General features: G+C 56.9%; 9 protein-coding genes across 9 annotated transcripts; 5 read left to right on the top strand and 4 right to left on the bottom strand.

Annotated features, from left to right (window-relative positions):
• Positions 1–786: 786 nt before the first annotated feature.
• RAD7 (UV-damaged DNA-binding protein rad7) lies at positions 787–3,505 on the bottom strand (the record flags this gene model as incomplete). Its single annotated transcript, XM_066777788.1, has 2 exons — positions 787–2,651; positions 3,502–3,505. 2 exons carry the CDS (start codon positions 3,503–3,505, stop codon positions 787–789), a joined length of 1,869 nt encoding a protein of 622 aa, XP_066631883.1.
• A 230-nt stretch (positions 3,506–3,735) lies between these two features.
• On the bottom strand, positions 3,736–4,862 carry SLS55_006359 (uncharacterized protein; the record flags this gene model as incomplete). The annotated part of the gene is made up of 5 exons (XM_066777789.1): positions 3,736–3,840; positions 3,892–4,407; positions 4,460–4,682; positions 4,733–4,759; positions 4,822–4,862. 5 exons carry the CDS (start codon positions 4,860–4,862, stop codon positions 3,736–3,738), a joined length of 912 nt encoding a protein of 303 aa, XP_066631884.1.
• Positions 4,863–6,161: 1,299 nt separating this feature from the next.
• Positions 6,162–6,720, top strand: SLS55_006360 (uncharacterized protein; the record flags this gene model as incomplete). Its single annotated transcript, XM_066777790.1, has 4 exons — positions 6,162–6,286; positions 6,459–6,511; positions 6,561–6,613; positions 6,661–6,720. 4 exons carry the CDS (start codon positions 6,162–6,164, stop codon positions 6,718–6,720), a joined length of 291 nt encoding a protein of 96 aa, XP_066631885.1.
• Positions 6,721–6,754: 34 nt separating this feature from the next.
• SLS55_006361 (uncharacterized protein) lies at positions 6,755–7,903 on the top strand (the record flags this gene model as incomplete). The annotated part of the gene is made up of 3 exons (XM_066777791.1): positions 6,755–6,836; positions 7,110–7,157; positions 7,380–7,903. The coding sequence occupies 3 exons, from the start codon at positions 6,755–6,757 to the stop codon at positions 7,901–7,903; spliced, it is 654 nt and encodes a 217-aa protein (XP_066631886.1).
• Positions 7,904–9,042: 1,139 nt separating this feature from the next.
• On the bottom strand, positions 9,043–11,072 carry SLS55_006362 (uncharacterized protein; the record flags this gene model as incomplete). Its single annotated transcript, XM_066777792.1, has 3 exons — positions 9,043–10,142; positions 10,191–10,293; positions 10,347–11,072. 3 exons carry the CDS (start codon positions 11,070–11,072, stop codon positions 9,043–9,045), a joined length of 1,929 nt encoding a protein of 642 aa, XP_066631887.1.
• A 2,210-nt stretch (positions 11,073–13,282) lies between these two features.
• Positions 13,283–16,301, top strand: STE11 (ATP binding; the record flags this gene model as incomplete). The annotated part of the gene is made up of 4 exons (XM_066777793.1): positions 13,283–13,476; positions 13,534–13,607; positions 13,661–13,815; positions 13,872–16,301. 4 exons carry the CDS (start codon positions 13,283–13,285, stop codon positions 16,299–16,301), a joined length of 2,853 nt encoding a protein of 950 aa, XP_066631888.1.
• A 680-nt stretch (positions 16,302–16,981) lies between these two features.
• Positions 16,982–18,423, top strand: RFC5 (Replication factor C (RF-C) subunit; the record flags this gene model as incomplete). Its single annotated transcript, XM_066777794.1, has 6 exons — positions 16,982–16,993; positions 17,190–17,812; positions 17,890–18,058; positions 18,123–18,221; positions 18,286–18,341; positions 18,393–18,423. The coding sequence occupies 6 exons, from the start codon at positions 16,982–16,984 to the stop codon at positions 18,421–18,423; spliced, it is 990 nt and encodes a 329-aa protein (XP_066631889.1).
• A 222-nt stretch (positions 18,424–18,645) lies between these two features.
• SLS55_006365 (uncharacterized protein) lies at positions 18,646–19,815 on the bottom strand (the record flags this gene model as incomplete). Its single annotated transcript, XM_066777795.1, has 3 exons — positions 18,646–18,680; positions 18,855–19,658; positions 19,770–19,815. The coding sequence occupies 3 exons, from the start codon at positions 19,813–19,815 to the stop codon at positions 18,646–18,648; spliced, it is 885 nt and encodes a 294-aa protein (XP_066631890.1).
• A 1,396-nt stretch (positions 19,816–21,211) lies between these two features.
• On the top strand, positions 21,212–24,226 carry SLS55_006366 (uncharacterized protein; the record flags this gene model as incomplete). Its single annotated transcript, XM_066777796.1, has 3 exons — positions 21,212–21,258; positions 21,309–22,742; positions 23,245–24,226. 3 exons carry the CDS (start codon positions 21,212–21,214, stop codon positions 24,224–24,226), a joined length of 2,463 nt encoding a protein of 820 aa, XP_066631891.1.
• Between the last annotated feature and the right edge of the window lie 1,372 nt (positions 24,227–25,598).

Consider the following 25,598-nt stretch of genomic DNA (forward strand, 5'->3'; position numbering starts at 1 on the left):
TTGTCCGAGTGTAATTTTCTTTGTCTCGTGGAGCATGGTGCATGTACAATGTTAACTGTTGAGCCATGTGCCTAAGCGTTTCTCCATTTAGAACATTGTTGAAAGTTCGGTAAGAACTGCTCGGGCACTATTCGAAGAATTTCCTTAAGCTGCCTCAGATCTTACTTGTTGTAGGTATGGATTAAAATCCAAGTGTTGCAGGAAAGGAACTCTTACCTATCACCATGTCTGACTACAAATGCCACTTTCAACCTACCTCGGCTTGTCATTGTACTTCTGGAGTCAATTCCAAAGCGAACTGAAGGCTGGTAAAAGCTGTTATCACTGCATGTCCACCTTTACCACTTGTGATCTTTCGTTCTTTCATACACCGAAATCTCGAATTGCTGCTCGATGAAGGCTTTCATAAACTTTTGATGAGAACGCAAGACCTTAGTCCAGGGATTATATTCCTTCGTTAACGCATCAAACCCTACTTTTCATCTAACCGTGCAAGCACCCACGCAGAAGAACCCATTCTTGAGCCAGCCGTTTAACGTCTTGATTCGAGTCGTACCTTTTGAACTCCGTGCAAACTAAGCAAATTTTGATTCCTCAGGGTATTCCACATAAACGCCAGCAACGATACCCTTCATTCGTCTCTTTTTAGGAGCGAAGCCATGCGACGCATGTCACCCGTTTCGCCATTAATCTTGCCTTGTTGTCAGCAATGTCTTTCTGCAGTATGGTCGATTTTAAAGTCGAACCACGCTGGAAGATTGAACAGGCACAGCTGAGCCCTAGCGTTCAAGCACCAACATCGACAATCATGTTAGAAGCCTGCTCCAGAGGCTCCATCAATGAAGCCGCCACTGCCAAATCAAAGTCAGTGATGCCGGCTTGCTCGATGGTGTCCAGGGCTTTTGGAACTCCAATGAGAATAACTCCCTTGGGAACCACCACTCCCTCGACGTTGAAGTTGCCGAAACTGACTAGACGCTCGAGCTTGGGGCATGACTTGAAGATACCAGCAACGACGACTGTATCGACATGGTTGCAGAAGGAGATATCGATGGTCTTCAGTTCCGGATAGATGTTCTGGCCATCAAACACGTTCATGAAGGCCTGGTGCGAGATATGACGGCATGAGGCAATGTTCAGCGAGCTGAGCTTTTGACCAGAGTGGCTCATGAGTGCTTGAAAGCCGTCTGACGCAAGCCCGATGGGCTGCTCCGGCCCCTTGGGGTTCTGATTGTCGACATCTCGGGTGCTGTTGAAGTCGGCAATGTGAAGCGGCGCGTTAGCCCAGTCCGTGAATAGGTCAGCGAAGGCTGCGTCGGAGCAGTAATCGTTCTCGGAGAAGCGAAGCTTGCGAATATTCCTGCACTGAGAATGGATGGCGTCAAGGACGTCGTCGTCCGCGTCTAGGAAGTGCTCAAGTGACAGGGTCTCCAGACCGGCACCAACGCAACCAATTAGGTTCACAATACGTTCACTCGGGACCTCTGCAGACGTCTGGAGTGAGAGGTGACGGAGATGCTTGAGCTTGGCGATCGCATCGATGGACTTGGAGGTAATTCGGCGGCAAAGCTTGAGTTTAAGGCGGACGAGATTGGGGGCGTGTTCGACCATGGTCTCTACAGAGTCGTCGTCGAAGGCCGCATCGAGCCACTGGAGCTTGAGATCCTGCAGCTTCTCTCCCTGACGCTTGAAGAGCTCATTCCACACATTGTCGGTGACCAGGTTCGCGGCGTACAGTTGCAGATACTGTACGTCCCTGCACTTGTCAAGCATGTACTCCATGTTCTCGTCCTTGAACTGGCAAGCATTTCGCAGAATAACTTTCTTGAGGTGCGGAGCGTTGGCGAAGAGCTCAGTGTAGTCCTCCGTCTCGAGATAGGCGGCGTCATGGACAGCAACGCTGTCAAGGTCGGGACGTAGAAAGAGCTTCAGAGTGCGCGGGTTAAGAACACGTTTCTTGGAGAAGATCTCAGCGATCCTCTCCAGCACGTTCTCGGGAAGGTCGCCAAACTCGTCGATGTCGTTGTGGTGCTTCGCAACCTTCTCGATGCAGAGCTGTTCAAGTGTCTTGGCTCCCTGAGCTTTGTATGTGGCGTCCATGCGATCGCTTTCGAGCTTGCGACGACGCGCCTGGCCGGCAGGCTTTTTTTGCTTCTTTGAAGGACCTGCCTCAGCAGCAAGCTCTTTACCGCAGGGTGTACACAGCAGGCCTCCATCAGGACCAGTCTTGCTGTATGACGTTACGGTGAACCTCTTGTTGCAAATTTCGCAGTTCTCCAATTGGCCAGGAGGAGGCTGCATTTTCTTGCACATGTCCTTTGCAAGGGCATCGTCATAGTCCGAATCGCTGTCTCCAGCCTCGGCCTTTCTCTGGGCCTTCTTCTTCTGGAAAGCCTTGCTCTTCTTGATCTTGGTCAGGTTCTTTGCCTCTGCAGAGATCTCGCTAGCCTTGCGCTTCCTGGTAGAAGGGGAAGGGGCAGCCGGGGATGCTTCCGCCTCAGGCTGCGCATCGTTGTTGGAGCTGGAGCCGGCGTTGGGTGTCTGCGGGGCGGAGTTCTCGGCGCCTCTAGTGGCCTGCTCGCGACGGCGCTCGTAGTTGTCGCGGATCTCAGCAGCGGAAATGTTGTTCGCCTGAGGAAAGACGCGGTCAGCTTTGTGATGCCCACCCTCCCAGGGGCCATGCGACAGTAAAAGCACTTACAGCCAAGAAATCGGTCAAAGCCGAATTCCTATACGATGGGGTGAGATTTGGTTCTTGACAGTAGTTATGCCCGTGACATGCGGCAGCTGGAGGGAGTCTGCACGTACGGGCCGCGGATGCGATTCGCATTCGCGCGTCTGTTTGACCTGGTGCACGTCAGCCGGGATTCGGCGGGTGCGATGTAAGCTGGCTTACATTTTGGGCGGGAGCGCAAGGACCTGCAAGCGTGGGCAGAGGGGTAGCGACAAGCGTCCTAGCGCAAGCTGGCGTAGGAAGAGAAGGTGAGGTCAAGGTGCGGGTTGTGAAGCCGTGGCGGAGGCGACTGAATCGATAAGACGCGCTAGCGCCTACGCGAAGTCAGGTGGCAAATAGGGCACGCGATTTCCACTTTGACCAAAGCGGCAGGTTTTCGCCGATCCATCTCAAACACGGGCAATGTCAAGAGATGGACTACTAGCCTCATAGACTATCAACGGGTCCCAATGTCACCCAATACGTCCCAATGTCACCCAATACCAAGCAGAGACTCCCTACCTTACAGGCAACTACATCACAGCAAAACTCAACCCGCAACAGAATCAGGTCAAACGACACCTTACTGAGCATCGAGATGTGACTTGCACGCCTGTGTCAGATACCACTCCATTCAGTACTGTGGTTGCACGATATGTGGCGAGCCTCTGGAAATTGTGCCAAAGCATATACCGATTGAAGAATTAACTGAGAAGCCTGACTGTAATACTTTTGTCTCTTGGAACAAAGCGCTGGATCCTGTTTGCATCCAGCCATTTGAACTGTACCCATTTCTTTCTGCTCGCGACTTTCCGTTTTCCACTCCGCCGCCTCTACTCAGGTAAGCCACGAATGAATCCCGAGCCCATGCCCAGCTGAAAAGCAAAACGCAGCCCATTAAAGACAGCTGCCAATAGTAGAAGAATCTCACGGCCCCCATCATCCTGCTGTCTCTGTTCCCTGAAAGTCTGCCCGTACGGGCGATGACCGACTCCACGACGGCGGTATTTCCCCTTGACGAACTAGTATTCATCGTCGGATTCGTCATCATCGCTGGAGGAATCTTCTTCTTCGTCGACATCTCCCCAAGCTTCTTCATCCTTCGGCTTCGGTTCCGGTTCCGCCTTCTACCAAGTCTGTTAGCATCTATGTGGGGAACAACTACCAAGTAGACTTACGAATGCCTTGACCTTGGCCCAGCCAGAACTCTTGCTGCTGGCCGGGCGGTTTGTCTCCATGGAATCTGCAACTGAAGATCCGCGGGGGTGGCCATACTTCATGGGGTCGAAGCCGCTGGCCCAAGAAGAGCTGCCATCTGTCTTGGCCGCCGATGTTGAGGAGAGCGAGGCGGCATAGCTCAAGGCCCGGGCCCCATTGTCATTGCCAGCAGCACTTGCCTTACTGCCGCCAGCCGCGGACCGGTCATTAGCTGGGGACCAGTAACCTCCCGTAGTTGTTGAAGCGGAATCGCTGACGGAAAGGTCATCGAAGTGACCAATAAGGTTCCCGGTGATGGACCCGCCGCCCCCCGACACAGGGAAGTTCGACTCCGAATCATCGAATGAGTAGCACTCCGGGTCGGAGTCAGAATCATCATCATCGTCGTCAGAATCCGACATGGAGACACCATGGTAGGTGCGCTTGTCTTCAATGGCTTCGAATTCCAGCTGCTCTTTCATGCAGGGGTTGCATTTCTGTTTCCGTGTGTTAGTCATGAAGGCCAACAGCGTAAGCCTGGGCACTAACCGCCTTGTCAGGATTCTTGCGCTGCGCCTTTGCGAAATCGTCCAAGCCCTTCACCTTCCCACACATGTAGCATCTGAGCTCCATAACCTGTTGAGGAGTGCACAGAGTGCATTGTGCCGTGATGGGACCCTTCTTGTTCTTGATCTTTTCGCGCAATTCGTTGAGGCGTTTCTTGGCGAAGTTGTTCGGAGCCTTGTACTTGTTGCACGTTGAGCACCGAATCCTGTGGCACTCGTGTCAGCACAGCCCTGAAATGGTATGGGGGACACTTACTTCTCCGGAAGTCGAACGTTCATGAGGCTGCGGTGTGACCATGGTAAGCGACTGCGGCTGAGCTTGCTACGAAGTTGATGGCGGCATACCTCGCATCTGTGACATCTGAATCCCTGTAGTAGCCGCCCATGATGGCGATGGATTGGATGACCGATGCCGAAGATCTTTGTGTTCGCACGCCTCGGTCGAGGGATGCCGAGCTGTGTGAGCCAGTCAATGAATGATTCCTGGCAGTCGGATGAGCGGGCTCACTTACTCGATCGGAGGTTACTGAAGCAAGAGGACGGCCCACGCAAGCAGGAAGGCTCAGCAGAGCGACGGGGTGCACGTTGGAGATGTGAAAGGTTGATGCCGTGTAGCGGTGAAACGAGAAATGTGTCTGGGGTGGTTGAAGAAGAGAGGAGATGAAGAGACGCGGGTGTTGCTTATAAGACGGACCTTCTCGTCTGCTGAGAGGGTCCAGCGCGTGCCAAAGAGGCAAGCAGGGTCCACGGTGGGGCCCTGCCGCCTGGTGAAGTCAATGGAGGAAGGCACGCGCCCCATGCGGCCAACGAGCACGTAGCATTGCTATCTGCGGAAAGAGCACGTGTGTCTGGGTGACTTCAATCTCATATGTCCTGACTGGTATGAGCGTGAACTGATCAATTGTTGCCGATGCGGGATCTGTGGATTGCATGCACAGTATGAGGCCATCATCCTGCCATCACCCTGCCATAACCCTACCTATCACGTGCCAACTTTGTGCCAAAAAAAAAAAAGTCCCTGTTACCCGGGGAGACTCTGAGCTTCTCTCAAGACGAGAGCCACTCTAGCATTCGGAGGCTCGAAGGGAGAAGTTTCCGTCGAGGTTCCGCAAGAGTCGTGGGCTTCTCGCAAAAATAAAGCCAGCTTCGAGCCTGGTTCTCCACCAATTCTAAATGTGCTCACATTCATCCCAGCCTTTCAGCTCCAATTGCATTCCTGAGATAGTGAAGGCAACGATCTGCTTGGCTGCACGTCGGTGTCAAGCCGGGCAGGGATCGGCGGTGCGGAGCCCCCACGAACTTCCCCGCAAAGACTCCACCCAGTGCAACGCCAACATCAATCCATACCCCGCGAGCCTTCCCATCTGCTTCCGTGTCTGACAGTTGCGGCGCCCGGATGGAGCTACGCTTGGCGTCGTCGGCCCACAATCCGCCTCCCTGATTAGCCCTGGGCCCGCAACTGCCGTCTCTACCAGAGACCCCACCATGGAAGGTGCGGCCCCGCTATCCCACTTGCCGCGGGTATCTGCGAGTGCTGCAGAGATACGCGATGTAGATAAATTGAACGCCATCACCCCAACTTCCTTTCTCCCTTTTTCTCCACTCTTCTGCTCAGTGCTCCGCGCCCTTTGATCTACCCGCGTTCGATCCATAGCCCAAATTTCCACGGCACCAACAACAGCACCATGGCTGCTCCCGAAATCCCCAAGAAGTACAAGGCCATCATCTATGACAAGCCTGGCGAGATTTCCACCAAAGTCGTCGAGCTGGACACGCCAGAGCCTGGGCCCGGCGAGGTCTTGATCAACCTGTACGCCATGACCCCGCACGTCGATAATCCATCCCCTCTTCTTACTCATCACCCGCTTAGCTCCCACTCTGGCGTCTGCCATTCGGATTTTGGCATCATGATGAACTGGTGAACCCCCACGCCAACTTGTGCCACCTCGTCAACATGCCTCTGACCCGCCCGCTTCCCATAGTTGGTCCCAAATGCCGTTCCCCACGCAGGAGGGCCAGGTTGGCGGCCATGAGGGTACGATTTCTTATCGCCGAGTCCAATCGGACCTCATTGACCCCTGTAGGTGTCGGGAAGATCGTCAAGATGGGCCCAGGTGCGGATTCGGCAGCCGTCAAGGTAAGCGCCACGTCCGCACACTAACCACTACGCTAAGCAACGTGCAGGTCGGGGATCGCGTCGGCATCAAGTGGGTCAGCGGGATCTGCGGTTCCTGCGGTGCGTAGAAGGATTGCTCTTGCCTGCGTCACCCCACTCCTGATGCTCTCTGCAGTTGCGTGTCTTGCCGGCATGGATGGCCAGTGCATGAACCAGGTCCGTATCTCCCCAAACAACGAAACTCGTAAGTATATGCTGACCGTGCGGCACAGAAAATCAGCGGCTACTACACTCCGGGCACCTTCCAGGTCAGTTCTGCGCCCATGTCCATCAAGAGGTTATTTTTGACAGTACCAGCAATACGTCCTGGCTCCTGCGAATTACGTCACTCCCGTGAGTATCACAGATCTATTTCTGCTTGAACATGTCCATGCTCATGCCCTTTGCTAGGTTCCGGATGGACTTGACAGCGCAGAAGCAGCCCCTATGCTCTGCGCTGGTGTGACGACATACTCAGCTCTCCGCAAGGCCAATGCCCAGAGCGGTGACTGGGTTGTGCTACTCGGTAAGTTCCCCCCGTTTCGTACGTTTGCAACCCACATTCAACAAGGTTTTGCCCGCTCCCATCAAAATCTTCTCCACAGATTGGGTCCAACTTGCCTGAAATCCCCAGTGGCCTTCTCAAGGACGAAAGAGGAAATATGACCCCACAACGTCATACATCCCCCTTCACCCAACAACCCCCACAAACCCCACCACCAACTAACGTCCAACCCTTCCCCACCAGGCGCCGGCGGCGGCCTCGGCCACATCGCCGTCCAACTCGGCGCCCGCGGCATGTCCTACCGCATCATCGGCATCGACCACGACAGCAAGCGCGACCTTGTGCTCGCCTCGGGCGCCGAGCACTTCCTGCCGCTCTCGCACGGTAAGGACCTGCCCGCCCGGGTCCAGGAGCTCACCGGCGGCCTCGGCGCCTCCGCCGCCGTCGTGCTCACCGCCGCCAACGCCGCCTACGCCCAGGCCGCCGACATGCTGCGCATCGGCGGCACGCTCGTGTGCGTCGGCATCCCGGAGGGCGACCCCGTGCCCATCGCCGGCGCCCTGCCGCAGTTCCTCGTCGCCAAGGCGCTCCGCATCGTCGGCGTCGCCGTCGGCGACCGCCGCGAGGCCATCGAGACCATGGACTTTGCGCGCAGGGGCATTGTGAAGAGCCACTTCCGGACCGAGAAGATGGAGAGCTTGACGGGCGTCTTCCGCGATATGGAGGAAGGCAAGGTGCAGGGGAGGGTGGTGCTGGATTTGTCTTGAGGTTTGAGAAGAAGGCCGGTTCCTGCTGTTTTTGGGAAGAGAGGGGGTGTGGGAACCTGGGAGACCGTGGGTGGGAGTCTGGAGTGTCAGTGTTGAACAAAGGTTGCATGGGCGGTGTCAGAGGGTGGCGGTGCAGTACGCGAGTGATGACTCTCCTCTCTTAGCATGTCAGGACGACAGAATTACTTTCAAAGCCAGAAACCAGATTGGAACATGCTGGAGAATATTATGGTCCCTAAGCATGGCTACGTGTCAGAACTTCAAGATGATATGAAGGGACTCGTACCATGGAATTCCTTGAGAAGTGAAAGAAGTTTCTTTATTTGGACGGTAAGAGAGTTCCTTCCACGTCTTCACGCACTCTATAGTACACGGAAGAAGACTGGCCCAATATCTTCCGACTTTGCTCATCCTTGGAAGCCTAGGGGCTCACAGCCAAACTTGTTGATCAATCTGGCAGTTGAAGAAGAGAGGAAGCAGAAAGGTAAGCAGAAAGTGACAGAACACGAAGAGCGCCGAATAAAAACAGAGGAATTTCCTGTTCTTTCCCCGTTCAATCCGACCAAAAGAGTTTTGTTGGTATCTCAGTCACCGACCAAGTAGATGATCCCGACCAAAAAGTTGTGTTGTGTTGTCCGTCCAAAAGGTTTACCGTTCGAGAGTAATCAAGAATTCAGTGGGCCGTTCCATCGTAATCTCGTGAAGGATAGGAATGACAAATGTATAAGAGAGAGGCCATGCTCCGAGGCCAAGGGCAATCTGCTCGGTGGTGATGTCGTTCAAAAGATAGGATTACTGAAGAAGAGGACGTAAGGATATGGGAGCGGGTATATTTAGTTTGTATGCGTCGTATAACTCTGAAGGTGCATCGCTGACAGAAAGGAGGAAATAGCGAATCTAAGGTGTGGGAAGGTGGACGAGATCCAGCTCGCCATTCTTGAAATGTGCAGGAGAGCCTCGTCCATGATCGCTGTTCATCGTCGAACAGAACAAGGACGAGGTCCCCGCCGCCCAGTGGACAGGCTTGTGGCATCTGGGTCGACGTGCGGTGATGAATGGTGGCGAGAGAGAGAAGTGGCGTGGGGAGGAGAAGCGACGAGGGCCAGGCTAATTGACTGACCAGAGGAGCCAGGGTGCTATCATGTGTACCTTGGCGGAGGCGGAGGGTAACCGCCGTATGCGCCAGCGCTGTATGCTGCGGAAGATGCACCACTGGCTCGTCGATAGTAGTCACCGTCGTCGTACAAGCTGTTGTGCCTTGGCTGAGAGCCAGGAACATAGCTATTGCGGTGGCAATTCATGTCGAATTGCGCCCGCGATGCAGAATGTGGCGCTCCGTTCTCGTCCTCGCCTGGGTCACTGTATATGTTGCTCGTGTAATACGATGCAGGGATTTCGCCAACGTTGCCCGGCTCTGAGCGGGTCCCATACCCATCGCTCTTGGGAGCACTGAATGACGGACTACGTCGTCTTGAACCGGTGAGCTTGGAGCCAGTGCGGTATTGTCTGGTTTGCGTAGTACTAGGCGGGTACTCTGAATGACTGTTCGTCCGATAGATGCCATTCGCACCGCTTGCACTTGAGACAGGATTAGAGTAAGCGCGAGGAACCCGCGACGGCCCACCAGCGTCGGGAGGTGCGCTTTCGCTGGTCAGACCCGCGACGGGAGCGTAGTTGTTCGCTTGGTTGTTTGGAGGGATGTCTTCATAGAATTTGCCGGTGCCTTCGCGTGCAATGTACGGCTTGCGCTCCCGCTCAATTGGGATTGTCACAGGGTCGTTGTCAGAATCCGATGCTACCGCTGTCTCTCTAACATCCGCTGGATAGGATGGGTAAGATGCGGGAGGAGGTTGCACCGGAGGTTGCGTTGGGGGTGGAGGAGGGAAAGTGGGAGTCCGGATGTTAATCTTCCCACTGGAGCAGATAGCCGCAGCGCATCGCTGGCGAGCTGGGAGATTTTCGAACTTGGGGAAAAGTCGCCGGGGAAGCTCCTTAGGAAAGCGCTCCTTGATGTCCTCAGCATTGCTAATGGGCATGTGCATGACGGCCTTTGCCAGGCGAGCAAACTCAATCTCAGGATGTCCCTGAATCATGAGCGTCATCCAAGTGTCGAAGCCTAAGGGCGTCAATGAGGGAATGTTCGGGACCTCGTCTGCTTTCTCCTGGACCAAATGATGGAGGCAGCGCAGGTCTCTGTACATCTTGGAAATTGCGGCATTGGACAAAGTCCCGAAGATTGCTGCAGGGGTCAGCCTTGATACCTCTGACACAGGACTATCTAACTTACTGCTCCATGGATAGATTTCATCCTGGATCCGCGTTTCCTCGTAGAACTTGCGCATCTTTGCTGGTGTGACAACTAGTGTCCCCTTTGGCTCGTAATCCTGCATCTGTGACGAGGCTTGTCAGCAATAGCACAAGGCGCGTCCGTATTGGCACGTACCAAGTGGAGCGCAAGGCCACGTAAGAACTGGCTCAGCCTCGGAGTGGGCAGGCCATCTGCATCGAACAGCGGACGCCATGTCTTCTCGATCGCCGTCTCCTCGACGTCCGTGAAGTGTCGCTGGACCGGGGGACGCGGCACATATTGGGCATTAGCGCTGGTGTTGCTGTGCTGCGACGCGGCGCCGTACTGCGGACCGTGGTCCGACGTAACCGATGACGTCGTGCGTGCACCACCGAACTTTGGTACCGGACCCTCGCGCTCTCTGGCATCAGACTTAAAGTAAGGGTCCTGGGCCGGCGGCTCGGGCGAATTGGTGCCATCAGTCGAATGGATGCTGTCGTGCCTGCTAGGAGAGGGTGGGGTGTAGACGCGCGGTGGGTAGGACGCGGTCGCAGACTCCTTGCGAGGCTTGCTCTGCGAGGCAAGCTGGCCTGACGACTTGAGTGTATCGAGGACCTGCTTCCTCACTTCTTCCGTTATCTGGGCTACCAGATCCCGATCAAGCTGGCTTGCAGCGTTCGATTTGTCGAAGGCACTGTTGACGGCCTCATACACAGGCTGACCCTGCTGGGAGCTCTGCGAGCCGTCCGCCGACGACGAGCGCGAGGTGCGTCGGGGTGGAGGGGCCGGGTAGGATGCAGTCGATGACGGATGGTCTGAAGACTCGAGGTAAGCTCCGTGAGGCGACAGCGGCGGGTCGGAGTTGCGGTAGTCGTAGGCCATGGCGGACCGTTTCCGCACCGGTCGCGGGCTGCTTATGTCGCTCGTTGTGCAGGAATAATCGCCAGATGCGGCACGGAGTAGTGGCTGGTGTGGATGACGGCGGCCGTCACATCACATCGCTCGCATGAAGTGTATGCACGGCGAGGCTGAACGGGAAAATGGGTGACGGGAGAAGAGGTGTGCCGAGGCGGGGTGATCTGGCAGATGTAGTGTCTTCTGGGCTCAGCCTTGCGCCCGACACGATGGGTGAGATGCGTTTGCCGGGGTTGGTCAGGCTGTTTTGATGGGCCGACCGGTCAAGCTGGTGTGTTGGAAGTCGAGTTGCAGTGCAGTTTTCGGGTGTAGGGCAGCAGCGCAGTTGGGTTCGATGTCTAGAAATAGGTAGGGCAGGATGGCACTCGAAACGTGGAAGGCTCATTCTCCACCAGCCAACCTGCCACGCCAGAGATATGCATCGCAGAATACCTGCTCCCACAAGCTGGCCGCATGCGTCATCCCCGTGGAGAGCACACGGGAGAGCAGCCACGCCCGGCCCCGTTACCCCGTCACATCCCGCAAATCACCATTCAATGCGGCCTCGCTTGCACGTCCAAGACATAGCAAGGCACGCGCCGCCGCCGGGAAGCATGCGCATCGTCATTCCTGCCCGCGCTGCCGGACGCTCTAAGTGACCCGGGAACCGCGCCCTCGCTGCTTGTGGCACTAGTCCGACCTCTGCCGGGGCGCCGTTTTATAATCGAAGACGGCATCCTTCCCCGGGTTGGCCAGATCGCCCGCTGCAGGAACCAGCTGTGCTCGATAGACGGCACGCGAAACTTATCACGGCAGGCAGTGCCCCGTGGCAGCGTAGCATTCCTCACGTCATAGAAGGTTCCATGGCAAGCTTGGCCTCCCAGCACGTGTAGGTATGTGCTACTGTGCACTGCGCACTGGTCCAGATGATGGCGACGGAGATCAAGCCCGCCCACCGTCCCTGTTGTTGCCTGGGGGAGTGCGGCTTAACGCAGGGTCCTTCACCCTTAACAAGTTGCCGCGGGCCGGGGTCGTTGGACCGCTCTGGCACGCATAACATGCACGTCACAACATGGTTCGTCGAGAAGGGGAGCTGATGGACGCGCACGCTGGTGCTGGGCGAGTTTCAAGGGTGGTGCGCCACTGCCACCGCCCCCGGGGTGCTGACGGCTGCGCTGCGCACCGGAAAATTTGAGTTGTTTATGAAGAAGAAACAGCCGTCGAAACACAGAAACGACAGGCTGCGGAGACTGGAGGCCGTGGCGAGGCCCACCGGCGTGCTGGCGGCGGCACGTACACAGCAGCCGGCCGCCCTGCATCGTCACCTCACGACTTATCCGACATCCGACGAACGCATCCTGGCACCGATATCTCACCAGCATCGTCGAGTGTCCTTGCGCTGCACCGCTCGTGGCCGCACTGTGATTTTCCGGGATGCGGAGCTGCGGTCGCCCTGCGTGAGCGCTCCGTACGCGCCGGCCGCTGGGACGCACGGGTGCGCGCTAATCTTACTACAGAGGCTGCCTCAGCGGGTGTTTCAGCTTTGCAGGGCCCACGAATCGCAGCGCGCCGCGCCTGGCTGCGGACTCTCAGCTGTCTGGACGTCGAGAAACAAAGCCGCCGCTCTGTCCTGCGGGCTCTTGCGTTGTGGGCGTTGCCTCCTCTCGACTCTTTGTCCGCCGCTGCGTTGTCGGCGTGCCCGCTTGTGCCCACCACGAAACGCCCAGCATCTCCCTGTCTCACTTCTAAAATCCCCAGCGCATCCCGCAACGCAACCTCTGCGCACTCTCTCGCATCCTTTGCTGAATCGCGCCGGTCCGCGATCCTTGTGCGAGCTTCTGCCCAGCGAGCTCACAGACCCCAAGCCGACTCCGACTCCCGTTGAGCTGCTCCCCGTCTTCAGGCACACCGCACATCTCAACTCCTACGTCCATCTTTACTCCCACCTACCGCGCCGCAGCCCTGCTCCGATCGTGCCGCTGCCCTTACAAGCTTGCATCACCGCTGTCCATCTTTGAGCGCTGCTCCTGGACCCCTCCACCGATCGCCAGCGAACAATAGGATCGACCGCCGCAACCGCCATGCTCTTATGACGCTGTTTAATTAGGAGGAAATAGCACTTACAACCTCTCCTCGAGCGTTCCTACTTCATAATACACCCCGCCGCCCACCCGTAATCTAGGGACCGCACCACCACCATGGCCATGCTCGCGTCAAAGTCGCAGTATGTCGCTCCTATGGGCAACTCGGCCCCGACATCGTCATCTCACTACCCCCCGAGTTCCGCCAGTCACCGCCATCCGCACGCCTCGGCCGCCCACCATGGCACACGGTTCGCCAGTCCGACCGAGTCCGAGTTCTCCGAGAGCTACGATGCTCCCGACTCAGTAAAGTACGGCACATAAGACGCCACGGGGTATTTGGTGCAAAGGCTGACCAGGTCTTACAGGAACTGGGACGAGGGTCGTGTCGGAGAATGGCTGAAGAGCATCAACTGCGCCCAGTATATACAGCTCTTCAAAGGTCGGTGGAAGCAGCTGCCCGGCGGGGATCATGCCTTGCTAACCCAAACGCAGAGAACAACATCAACGGCGAGGTGTTGATGGAGATGGACCAAAGTCAGTTGAAAGAGATGGGCATTAAGAAGATCGGCGACCGCGTTCGCATTGGCTCGCAGGCGAAGCTATTCAGGAACAAGGAATACCGCAAGTCGAAGCGCAACTCGAATAGGGTCAGTCTTGCCGTCCCGGGGACCGTCCACGTCGGATATGGCTAACTTCTGACCAGGAGTCGCTAGCCATCCTCGACAGCGCAAGCTATACACCTCCGTCATCCGGCTCCCCCAGACCCCTTCATTCAGCAAGAGGTGCACCTACAACTTCCCGCCCCGACAAAAGGATGTCACGACAAATCGGCGGTGCTGACTGGAGCTACACCCCAGGCCTTTCGGCTCGGAAGCAACCATCACGTCCAGGATCACCCCTCGTCGACCAAGAAAACCGCGGTCTCCGCCCTCCCACGTCCGGCACCATGTACAGCCCCAAGCACTCGGCTAGAAAAGATGACTCGTACTTCGGCCAGCCTCTGAGCGCCGCCTCTTCTTCAGGCCGCGGTCCCAGGTCCGCTACCACTCCCGTTGAGACGCCGCAAACCGCCCGTTTTGCTAACCATGTACGCGCAAGTCCCAGCCAGGACGTTTCGACCAACAGCAGTGCTCTGCCCCCCGACAAGGCCTTGATTCGAGTCATCTACGATAACGGCCGGTCTTCGGTCATCGATGTCAAAGGACTCAGATCGGCCGAAGACATCATGCTCCAGGTGTTGAGGAAAGGCACGCTTAACGAGGCGCATGTCAAAAACTATTGTTTCTACGTGCTTGACGGCGCTGAGCCCAACCCAGCCCTCTGCCGCAAGCTTAGCGACGTTGAACTGATGCGTGTTTGCAACGATCGGACAAGGGTGGAGCGAAACCGCCTCATCCTTCGAAAGGTCCACGCTGGCGAGCCCGAAGATGATCAACTGAAGGCCGCCGCCAACATTGCCGCACAACAACACAGTCAGCTCAACCCCACAATACTACCTTCTACGGCTCGAGGCCAGCTCAAGATTGAAAAGCTTACGGGCGAGTCCTTGGCTGCAGTAAGTTATCCGCTTTCTCCGGCATCGCAGAAGGAGCGCGAACGCCACATCAACTCGACTGCCAAGGATCTGGAGCGCACAGACAGCAACCGCTCAGCCAGCAGGACGCCAGACAGACCTATGAAGCAGTTCTACGGCGGTCGTCCCCCGAGCAACCTCATCACTTCCGATTTGGCCTCGTACTTCCCGGATGTCGAGAAGGACGACATGGACAAGACTATCCGCATGTCTATTAGACGGTCTCGCAGGCTGAGCAAGGCCGCTAGCCGTCTGAGTACGCTAAGCAACTTCAGTGTTGCTTCAAGTTTGAAGGATGCTCCACCGCTTCCATCTATTGCGGACCAGTGGCTTAACAACGGCGGTCAAGTGAAGCCGTTGCGACCGCTCTCCGTAATGCGTTTGGGACTTCCGTCCTTGGGGCAGGCCGCGTACCGCGATTCGATAACATCTTCCGTTCTCGAGCCACTGGAAGAAGAATCTCCCACCGATTCGTCGGTTCGCAAATCCTACGTCTCGTTTGGCGGGGATAGCGGATCTGACACCGTGGCTGTCACCGATCCAGAAGGCCACACAACACTGCATAGCTATTTCGACGATGGCGGCAGCAGCTTCGCCGGCAGCAGCCAGGGCACAGAGGCCGGCGACTCATTTAACAAGCGTTTGAGCTCGGCCCTAGCTGAAGACGGCGAGGAGTACGACGAAGAGCTTGAGGAATACCTCGAGACCGACTCATGGGAGAACGTCAAGTACATGAAGGGAGCGCTGATCGGCCAAGGCTCTTTCGGCAGCGTGTATCTTGCACTGCATGCCGTGACGGGTGAGCTGATGGCGGTGAAGCAAGTGGCGCTGCCAACTGGCGGCACTGTTGATCCTAGGAAGGCGAGCATGCTTGATGCGCTGAAGCGCGAGATCGGCCTGCTGCGCGAGCTGAAGCATCCCAACATCGTACAGTACCTCGGCTCTAACAGCGATGAAACGCACCTCAACATTTTCCTGGAATACGTCCCAGGTGGCTCAGTTGCTACGATGCTGGTCAACTATGGTCCACTCCTGGAGCCGCTGGTTGCAAACTTTGTGCGCCAGATTCTGACTGGTCTCGCATACCTGCACAGCAAGGAGATCATCCATCGCGACATCAAGGGCGCCAATATCCTCGTCGACAACAAGGGCCGGGTCAAGATTTCCGATTTCGGTATCAGCAAACGAGTCGAGGCCTCTACTCTGCTTTCGCCCTCCAGCGGCAAGAAGGGAGCCAACCGTGTGTCGCTGCAGGGATCCGTCTTCTGGATGGCGCCTGAGGTTGTCAAACAGACGGCGTACACGCGCAAGGCTGACATCTGGTCGCTCGGCTGCCTGATAGTCGAGATGTTGACGGGCTCCCACCCGCACGCCGACTGTTCACAACTCCAAGCCATTTTCCGCATCGGTGCTGCAGGCGGCAACGCAAGCCCAAACATACCCGAAAATGCCAGCGAGGATCTCCAGGTCTTCCTCGGGCGCACGTTCGAAATCGAGCACGAGAAGCGCCCGAGCGCAGACGAATTGCTTGAGAGCGAGTTTTGTGCGGTGAAGGCGTAAATCTACCGGGAAGCGGCCGCTAATTCTGTTCATGTTCGATTTTCTGTTCCTTTTTCACACCACCTTCTCACGCTTAATTTTGCGCCTTCACTTACCTGGCGCATTTGAATATTTTGGCCCTGACATTCGACATACGACTTCACGTTTTTCAAAGAAGCGACGAAAAGCAAGATGGAGAGGGGAAGAGAGGAAGACTTTTGAGACGTCTTGTCATGACGAATGGCCACATCTCCTGTTTCTAACTACCGTTGAACGGATCACCAAATCGGGAGGTATTGTCGCATTCTCATCACGAAAGCCGCCGTGCACTCACCTCATGCCGTTCTTGTATTATATCCTTGCTAGGCTAGAAGGCCATTGATTATTACTATGCATAGCTTTTGTGTCGGACGGTGTCTACAAATGGGCAGTAGGATAGGATAGTCCAAGGGAAATTTGGAAATACGATACTTGTACGCTACGCATCAAACGCCCATGGCTATGATTCTAAAAGACTGCTTGTCAATTTGAGGTAGTGAGGTGGCGGGCTCGCGGGCTACATGTGATCTCATACGCCGGCCGCGTAAAGTGGCACGCGCGACGCGTCGCCCGGAACGCGCCTGCACACGTTCTTTCCGTCATCACCGCACCCTCAACTACACAACAATCCCCCGCACTACCACGACCCAGACATCCGTATCATGGCATTGCTCGTAGACAAGCATCGACCGCGGTCGCTCGACGCGCTGACCTACCACCACGAGCTCTCCGAACGTCTCCGCGCCCTCGTAAGGCCCCCGCCGAAAGACAGCACTCTCGCCGCCACCGCTCCCTGCCTCAATGAAAACTTCCCAAGCATATGATCGCTCTCACTAATGCATGCGCGCATCTGCGCTTCCGCTACAACAGGCACAAAGTGGCGACTTCCCCCACCTGCTCGTATACGGACCGTCTGGCGCGGGCAAGAAGACGCGCATCGTCGCAACGCTCAAAGAGCTGTACGGCGCGGGCGTGGAGAAGATCAAGATCGACAGCCGCGTCTTCCAGACAACGTCGAACCGCAAGCTCGAGTTCAACATCGTCACGTCCAACTACCATCTGGAGATCACGCCGTCGGACGTCGGCAACTACGACCGCGTCGTCGTGCAGGACCTGCTGAAGGAGGTCGCGCAGACGCAGCAGGTCGATCTGGCGGCGAAGCAGCGGTTCAAGGTCGTCGTCGTCAATGAGGCCGACCATTTGACAAGGGATGCGCAGGCCGCGTTGAGGAGGACGATGGAGAAGTACAGCCCGAACTTGAGGTTGATTTTGTTGGCGGAGAGCACGAGCAATATCATCGCGCCTATCAGAAGTAGGACGCTACTCGTGAGAGTGGCGGCGCCGAGCGAAGAGGCTATTGCGGAGGCGTTGAAGGCGGCAGGGAAGAAGGAAGGGTGGAGGGAGAATGAGGAGCTGAACAAGAAGATTGCGGGGGACTGCGGCAGAAATTTGAGGAAGGCCTTGCTGATGTATGAGGCGGTTCACGCGCAGAAGTGAGTGCCGCTCCATTCTCTTGAAGCAAAGGAAAGGAGGGAGAGGAGAGGATTTGGGATTACTGACCGATTGACAGCGAGATCGTCACGGAGAACACGCCTATCCCTCCACCAGATTGGGAGGAACTCATCGCTCAGATCGCAAAGGAGATCGTTGGGGAACGCTCGCCTGCGCGAATCATGCAGGTTCGCGCGAAGCTTTACGACTTGCTCACCCACTGCATCCCGCCGACTACTATCATCAAGGTATGGCTGTGCAGCTTTCGTCGGTTCACTGCCTTTGCTGTAACAAAGCTGACCATATGGGCAGACACTCACGTGGAAGTTGATCCCCCTTTGTGACGACGAGCTGCGAGCCGACGTAATCAAGTGGAGCGCATTCTACGAGCACAGGATAAAAATGGGAAGCGTGAGTCTTCGTAGACTCTGACATATCTGGAGAAGAACCGTTGTTGTGCTGATACGCAAGACAGAAAGTTATATTCCACCTCGAGGGCTTCGTTGCTAAGTTCATGCGTCTATATGAGAGGTGGGTGTCTACTCCATATGTCCTGAGTTCTACCAGCTGACCCCCAAGTAGCCACCTCATGGGCATTGATATCGACTTTTAAGCGATGGCAGTTCACAAGCAGTTTCACTACGAATACGTTCTATCGAAGAAGCATACTTTCTTGCAAAAACTGGCTGGGCACCGGGCAATGGCGTTACAAATGGTTACCATAACATGGCGGATAGGAAATGCGAATAACTTCCTGCCCGTATCCTGAGGGAACTCTCCCTCATCTGGGACACCGGTTTTCATGATTAGAAAAGAGAATTCTCCATTGGAAGATTTACTCGATGGCCAGACCCATGACAGAATTCGAGCCTGTTGTGGCAGACCCGGTGTGTACTGATAGACTATAGCTTCAATGAGCAAACTCAAAGGCCCTCTCTGCAATCTTGCCCGTCCCCATCGATTCTATCCCTCTGCTCCCTGCCTCCTCGCATACACACACATACACTCATGAGCGCTCTCCCGCCCACACGACTTCAGTCCCACAGATCTTGACCGCCAGTCCCCTCAGCGCCTCCTCCATGACCTCGTCATGATCCAGTTCGAACTGGCCCATGGCCAGATCCATCTCGCTCTCAAACAAGCTGGCCACCCGCCTCTTCATCCTTCCTTCGATCATCAAACCGCCGTACTTGGCCAGGTGCTCGCACGCGCGCCGCATGTCGCTGATGTCGTTGTTGCTATTACCACCATCACCACCGCCGCAAGCTGCTTCACCAACGACAACGTTCTCCTTCTTCTTCTTCTTCGTCGTCGTCTTACTACCCCAGTACCACGCCGGCAGCGCCAACGCGCCCGCCGCGGCGGCGGCCTCGGCCCGGTCGAGGAAGCGGCGGTAGTCGCGCAGCGGGTTGCCGTGGGCGGAGAGGAGCGTGTCGGCGGGCGGGGACGGCGGGCCGAACTGCTGGAAGCGCTCGTAGTGGTGGCTGCCGTCGTAGTCGTCGTCGTGGTGTTGGTGGTGGCGTTGGTCGAGGCGGTGCTCGTCGTAGAGGCGGAGGAGGTAGGTTTTGAGCAGGATGGAGGGGAGGGTCGTGCGGGTGGCGGTTGTGAGGGGGAAGGCGAGGGTTGGCTTGTCTTCGTCTTCTTCTTTTTCTGCTTCGTCGTCGTTGTTGTTGTTGTTTAGGTAGGCCGTGGGAGATGGGGGAGGGGAGGACTTGGGGGATGTGGTGCTCTTGCCGCAGTTCTTCTTGTGGGACTTCCAGTCGGCGCGTTGGGAGGTGCGGGAACAGTAGAGCGTTTGGTTGCACTTGGCGCAGTAGGAGAGAGGGCGGGAGAGGGCGAACTCGGGGACTTGGCAGTTGTGGCAGATGCGGTTCGCGGTTGGGGAGGGCTCTGCGACTGGGGAGATTGAAGTCAGCTTCGGAGCACGTTGGAATTGGGAGAGGATGCGGGGGAGTATACGAGTGTCGTCAATGTCCATGGCGGTGGATTTGGTGTCATAGTCCATGGTGTTGGTCCGGCTAGCTTCGTCGGTTGTTGTTTCGTAGTTTTGCTATCTTGGTGCAGAAGGAGGCGTTGGTGGGCTTTTGACCTTGAAAACGATGTTTCCTTAGAATCCTGGGAAGCATTCGAGAGCTAGAAAGCCCTGGCGTTTGCTGGAGCGGTGTGGATATGGATGGGAAATTGGATGCGGGAGCATCGACAAACGAAATATATCGTACGCGAAGGCGCCTGCGCCTGTACGTTGTCCTAGGCAACAGCCAGTTCAGAAGATGCGTAAATTTGATGTTAAGCAGTTATTTGCAAATAGTATGACAGTGCTGAATAGTGTCGGACGCCGTTCCCGTTCTACATGTGCGTGCTGGTGTAGGCGTTCATGACCATCTTGTATGCAAGCACCCGTCTCGTCCTGGATCAAGCGCACCCACACTGGATTCAAAACATGCCTCAACTTAAACTTCGGTAAAGGAAATCAACACGTACAAGGCAGACTATACTCTCAATTGTGCTAGTATTGGATTTTCTCTCTATGAAAATCTTTGTAAGTACACTTGCACTCACCGAGATGTCCAGGACTTTGAGAAAACTCTAGTAGTTTGCTTCTTTGGCTGCTTCGTAGACGTTCGATCATCATTGCCACTGTATCAAGCAAATCTGCAAAAAGCATCGCCGTATGCGGTAGCGATCAGTCACTATGTAGGAAGGATTTGTGGTTATGATTTTTAAGGACCAAATTGATTGGAAGACATCACTCATCGTCATTTAATCCATGATTGGACACGACTAATAACAGGAATGCGCGAGAGCGTGTAGCTGAATCGGCAAAGAGTATTGCGATAAGGTCGTATGGCTGCATGGTCAGCCGCCAAAGCGAGGTGATTGCCTATGCTGATTGGCGTGAGATCCTAGACAGCAAGTCATGCAAACATGCAAGAAAACAGCCACTGTTGGTCCACCTTATGAGTGATGCCCGAGTTAGTGTCATGTGGGAGGGAAAGACGCGGGTGGCGGAGGTGGAAGGCGGATGAGAGGTGAAGCTGCAGGCCGGGGGCTCCACGCTCATCGCAAAGTAGGCGACCCCTGTCTCCCCCAGACAAACCAGCAGCCTGCCACTTGCAGCGTCATCCACTCGGGATGCAGGTACGTCTCTCTGGTTTGCACTTGACCGCCATGTGCCAATCCAGCAAGAGCCGAGCAACGAATCATGTCGATCGGGCTACCCCGCTGCAACGGCGCGGGTATGATCATCGACTCATGACGCCGTGCCCGCATTAGTTCATTCTTGCTTCAGGAGCTGATATGCGCTCCAATGTACTACCGTGCTTTCCCTCGCATACATTTTATTGTATCAGGCATCGGGTAGACACTCCACTCCCTTTTCGCCCCGGCAATTTCTCTCTATCATGGCGTGGCCAAATCCGTTCAGACGACGCACCGAGAACACTCGAACGTATGTATCCTTTCGAACCACTCGAGGACGTGCAGTTGACCTAAACGTAGAGCATGGGGACTCACCATCGAACTGACTCCGGAGCACCTTACTCCCGAGCAGACACTCCCGTTGAAGCACTCCTATGATGTCCTGGGGGAGCAATGTCTCCAACGCCTGAACGAGATTTCGCCACCACCGCAGAATGCACTTCCCCGGCAAAACGGCCAGCATGCTGCAGCCAAGATGAACAAGACGGACGAAGCTCCAGAAGAGCGGGACCGATCACTGGGCGACGATAAGAACCCGCAGAAGCCAGAAGGCCCACCGCATCGAGACCTGTACGCCTTGCTACGCGACAACGCACACAAGGACGGGAAGCTTGGCGAGCTGTGGAAAGAGGTCAACACGGTCCCGGAGTGGGTGGACTGGGAGCAGATCAAGCGCGGCCAGGACGTCTTCTACAGATACGGCAGTGCCGCTCTTACCGGGCTGGCCTACCAGTCCCTGCTCGGCGGCATGGGCGCTGCGCGTGTGGTCGAGACTTTGGCCCGCACCGGAGGCTTTGGCACCAAGGTCGCGCGCAGACGGCTCTTTGAGACGACGCAGCACATACTGCAATGCACCAGGACATTGGAAGGCATACAGCCAGGAGGAGAGGGCTGGGCGAGCAGCATCCGCGTGCGCCTCCTGCACGCGGCAGTGCGTCAGCGCATCCTGAAGCTGGCCGAAACGAGACCGGAGTACTACAGCGTGGAGAAGTACGGGGTGCCGATCAACGACCTCGACAGCATGGCCACCATCTCGGTCTTCTCGGGCACGCTGATCTGGCTGAGCTGGCCGCGGCAGGGCATCTACGTGCGGGAGCAGGAGGCGGTCGACTACATCGCGCTGTGGCGGTACATCGGATACCTGGTCGGCTCGCCCACGGACGAGTTCGCGACGACGGCCAAGGCGAAGGCGCTGATGGAGACGCTCTACCTCGACGAGATCCATCCATCGGAGGTGTCCAAGATCCTGGCCAACAACATCATCCGCTGCCTGCAGGACCAGCCGCCCGCGTACGCCAGCGCCGACATGCTGGTGGCCGGGGCGCGCTGGCTGAACGGCAACCAGCTCGGCGACGCGCTCGGGTTGCCGCGGCCGTCGCTGTACTACTGGGCGCTGATGGCCGGGCAGTGCGTGTTCTTCATGGTCATGAACTACACGTACCGCTCCATCCCCAGCTGGGACCGCTACAAGAACGCCGTCACGCGCGACGTCTTCTGGAAGTACATCATCGAGAGCAAGTGGGGGCTCGACGGCAAGACGACGCACTTCGACTTCAAGTACGTGCCCGAGTACTCCATCATGACGCAGCTGGGCCAGACACAGCTCGCGACGCTGGACCAGGAGTATAATGTCGAGTTCAGGAATCTTCGGTGGCTGCTGTACGCCGGTGTCGTCGTTGCCGGAGGCATGTACGTGTCGGTCAAGGCCGTGAGCGGCGTGGTTGGGCTGTTTCTGTAGTTGTTTCTCTCCTTGCTGCGTACTTGGGACTGGCGGATGTGTACACGAGACTGGTCTGGAGTTGCAACAGGCTGTCAGCTAAGAGTTCGATAGACGTCATGGCATGTGGACATCTTGCTGCGTATAGAACAAAGCGAGTGGGTGATCAAGCTGAAGGAGGCACAAGGCTAGACGGCTCCACCGCGCACACGAGTCATGCGCCCGAAAATCATCGAGCACTTTTTACTGGCACAGGCTTGCATCACCATCCACCAGCACTGCACACCCACCGCCATCACCAGCATAACTTCCAATGGCTTGCCCCGCGTGCTCACGCCGGGCCCTCAGCCTCTTTATTGAGAGTGCGAGCGGCCTCAACGCCACATCCACCCTCCTGCGTCCTCGCCGATTGCCGCCCACCAGCGCGCCGCCGCCGCTGCGACAGCAAGCCCACCCAAGAGCTCTCAGCATACGACCCGCCCTCCAGAATCCCGCCTCCTTTCGCTTGCCAGATGCTAGACAGATCGATGGCGCCGGCGCTGACAAGAACGGTTCGCGAGACGCTATCGTACCGTCGAACATCAGCCCCGAACCGTGGACCCCGGCGGCGGAACAGCGCCAGGATGCGGATATTTTCGCTACAGGCGACGGAGGACATGCCATCGAGAATGTTGATGCCGCTGCGGATCCTGATCCGGCGGAGCTGCGCAAGGATTTGGGATTGCTGCAAGGCTTGTCCGAAAAGGACGTGCAGCATCGACTATGGGTGTTGACTGATGGTCGGTCTGGATCGCGGCCGCCGAAGACGGAAGTGAAGCAGTCGAGGAAGGACAGAAAGGTGAGGAGAAAGCTGGAGAAGCAGCAGAAGGCTGCACTTGGCTCAGGCGAGCAGTCCGCGGAGAAGACGGAAGGTGTGCCAGCAGTTGGCGAGATCGTAGTGAAAGGCGGCTACCCTCGGGTTGTGGCGTACGAAAATACAGAGAGGAAAGCTTCTGTCAAACTTGAACCATGGAAGGTTCAAAAGGAAGCACTCAAACAGAAGTTCGGGGAGGAGGGCTGGCAGCCACGCAAGAAGCTGTCGCCAGACGCCATGGACGGCATCCGGACGCTGCACAAATCGGAGCCCGAGAAATACTCGACGGCGGTGCTGGCGGCAGAGTTCAAGGTCAGCCCCGAGGCGATACGGAGGATTCTCAGGTCCAAATGGCAGCCGAACGAGGAGCAGGAGGAGGCCCGCATGAAGCGCTGGGAGAAACGCGGCGAGAAGATCTATCAAGCACAAGTGGAGAAGGGCATGAAGCCGCCCAAGAAGTGGAGGGAGAAGGGCGTGGGAAGTGTGTACGGAGGCAAGCATGAGGTACCGGCTTGGAAGCAGAAGCGAGGCCAGAAGGGCAGAGGGCGGGAGCGTGAAGAGCGCGATTCTGCCCCCGACTTCTCGCGCCCGCGGGGCCCTGGGGCCGACTACGGCGACGTCGGCGGCTGGAACGACAGAATCTTGTAGATAGCCGTAGTGCAGTGTATTAGTAGGCCGGCAATGGCGGTCAGAAGGGGAAGGCTCCTTGGCATACGCATGGCGCGCGCTTGTGCAGCCAGGTCGCTCGAGCTCCGCAACACCTCCGTCCGCTGGTCATCCGCACTGGACAGCCGCGCGCCCTGTGCTCGAACGTTGCCGACGTCGCCGTTTTGCCTTCGCATGGCCGCTCAGCATGACTTCGCAGCCCGGCCGATCATCGCCCGCACTCTCATGACCTAGAGCTCCCGTGCGCGGAGGAGCTCCCTCATCTCCGCAATGTCCACCAGCACCAAGACGACCCCGATACGCGTGTCGGTCAGCTTCAAGGAATCCTCCGTTTTCGCCGGCGAAGACGTCCAGTGCACCATCACCTTCAAGAACGTCGCCTCGACCAAGCCCGCCGCCGACCGCACCCCCCAGCACTCCTCCTATGCAGACCCCCGCCTCCTGCACCCTGAGCGCTCGCGCCCAAAGCCCCTCCCTGCGCGCGCTCCCTCGGTCGCCCAGTCCATAGCTCCCTCTCTCGCTCCGAGCCTTCCCTCGTCGGCCCAGCCGTCCGCAAGCAAGAACTCGTCGCTACACGATGTCGCCTTCATCTCGCAAGGGGCTCAGAGCGCTGCGCCGCCAGGGAGGGCCCGCGGCCACCGTCCAGCTCTCAGCCTGACCACGCCGCACCTCCCGGGCGTCCCGCGGTCGCCGTCTGCCTCTGCCGCTAGCAATGCCCCCAATGGCTCCACGACGCCCGTCCATACCCACGGCAGGTCCCTGTCGATAATGTCTATTCACAGCGATGCCATCAACGGCACAAACAACAATCCTGGCGGCGTGGCCACGCCCAAGCGTCCTGCGAGAGGACACGGACGGAGCACTAGTCTACAGGTTGTCTCTCCCCGTGGAGGAAGTTCAGGCGGGCCCAATAGTAAGTCCGCTCTCTTGGCGCATTGTAGAGATCAATTGGGGCTGATTACACGCTCAACAAGACACCCGTTCGCTACAACCTTCGCCGTTCTTCAGCACATCGCCACCCCCTCTGGGCCGATCACAGACGGACATTAGCGTGCCGACGCGGCCAAGACCAAGCAGACGGACATCTAAGCAAAACACTGCGCCGGGAACGCCTGTGGCCAACGAACCCAGAAAACCCTCGCTAGGGAACTTCAAGTTTCCCCCGACGTCGCCTGAGCCCAGCCCGGCTCTTGGGGAGATGAGTCCCGCCTTGGAGATATCTCCAGCAGATGACACGTTCAGCATCCCTCGAACAAGGAATGCTTCGTTGATTCCGTCGCCAGGGAACTCCTTGACGAGGAGCCCAGAGGAAATCGCACCACCGCGAGATAAACTACAGCCATCACCAGTCACC

This window comes from Diplodia seriata, assembly GCF_021436955.1.
Source record: "Diplodia seriata strain FDS-637 chromosome Unknown scaffold_6, whole genome shotgun sequence".
NCBI lineage: Eukaryota > Fungi > Ascomycota > Dothideomycetes > Botryosphaeriales > Botryosphaeriaceae > Diplodia > Diplodia seriata.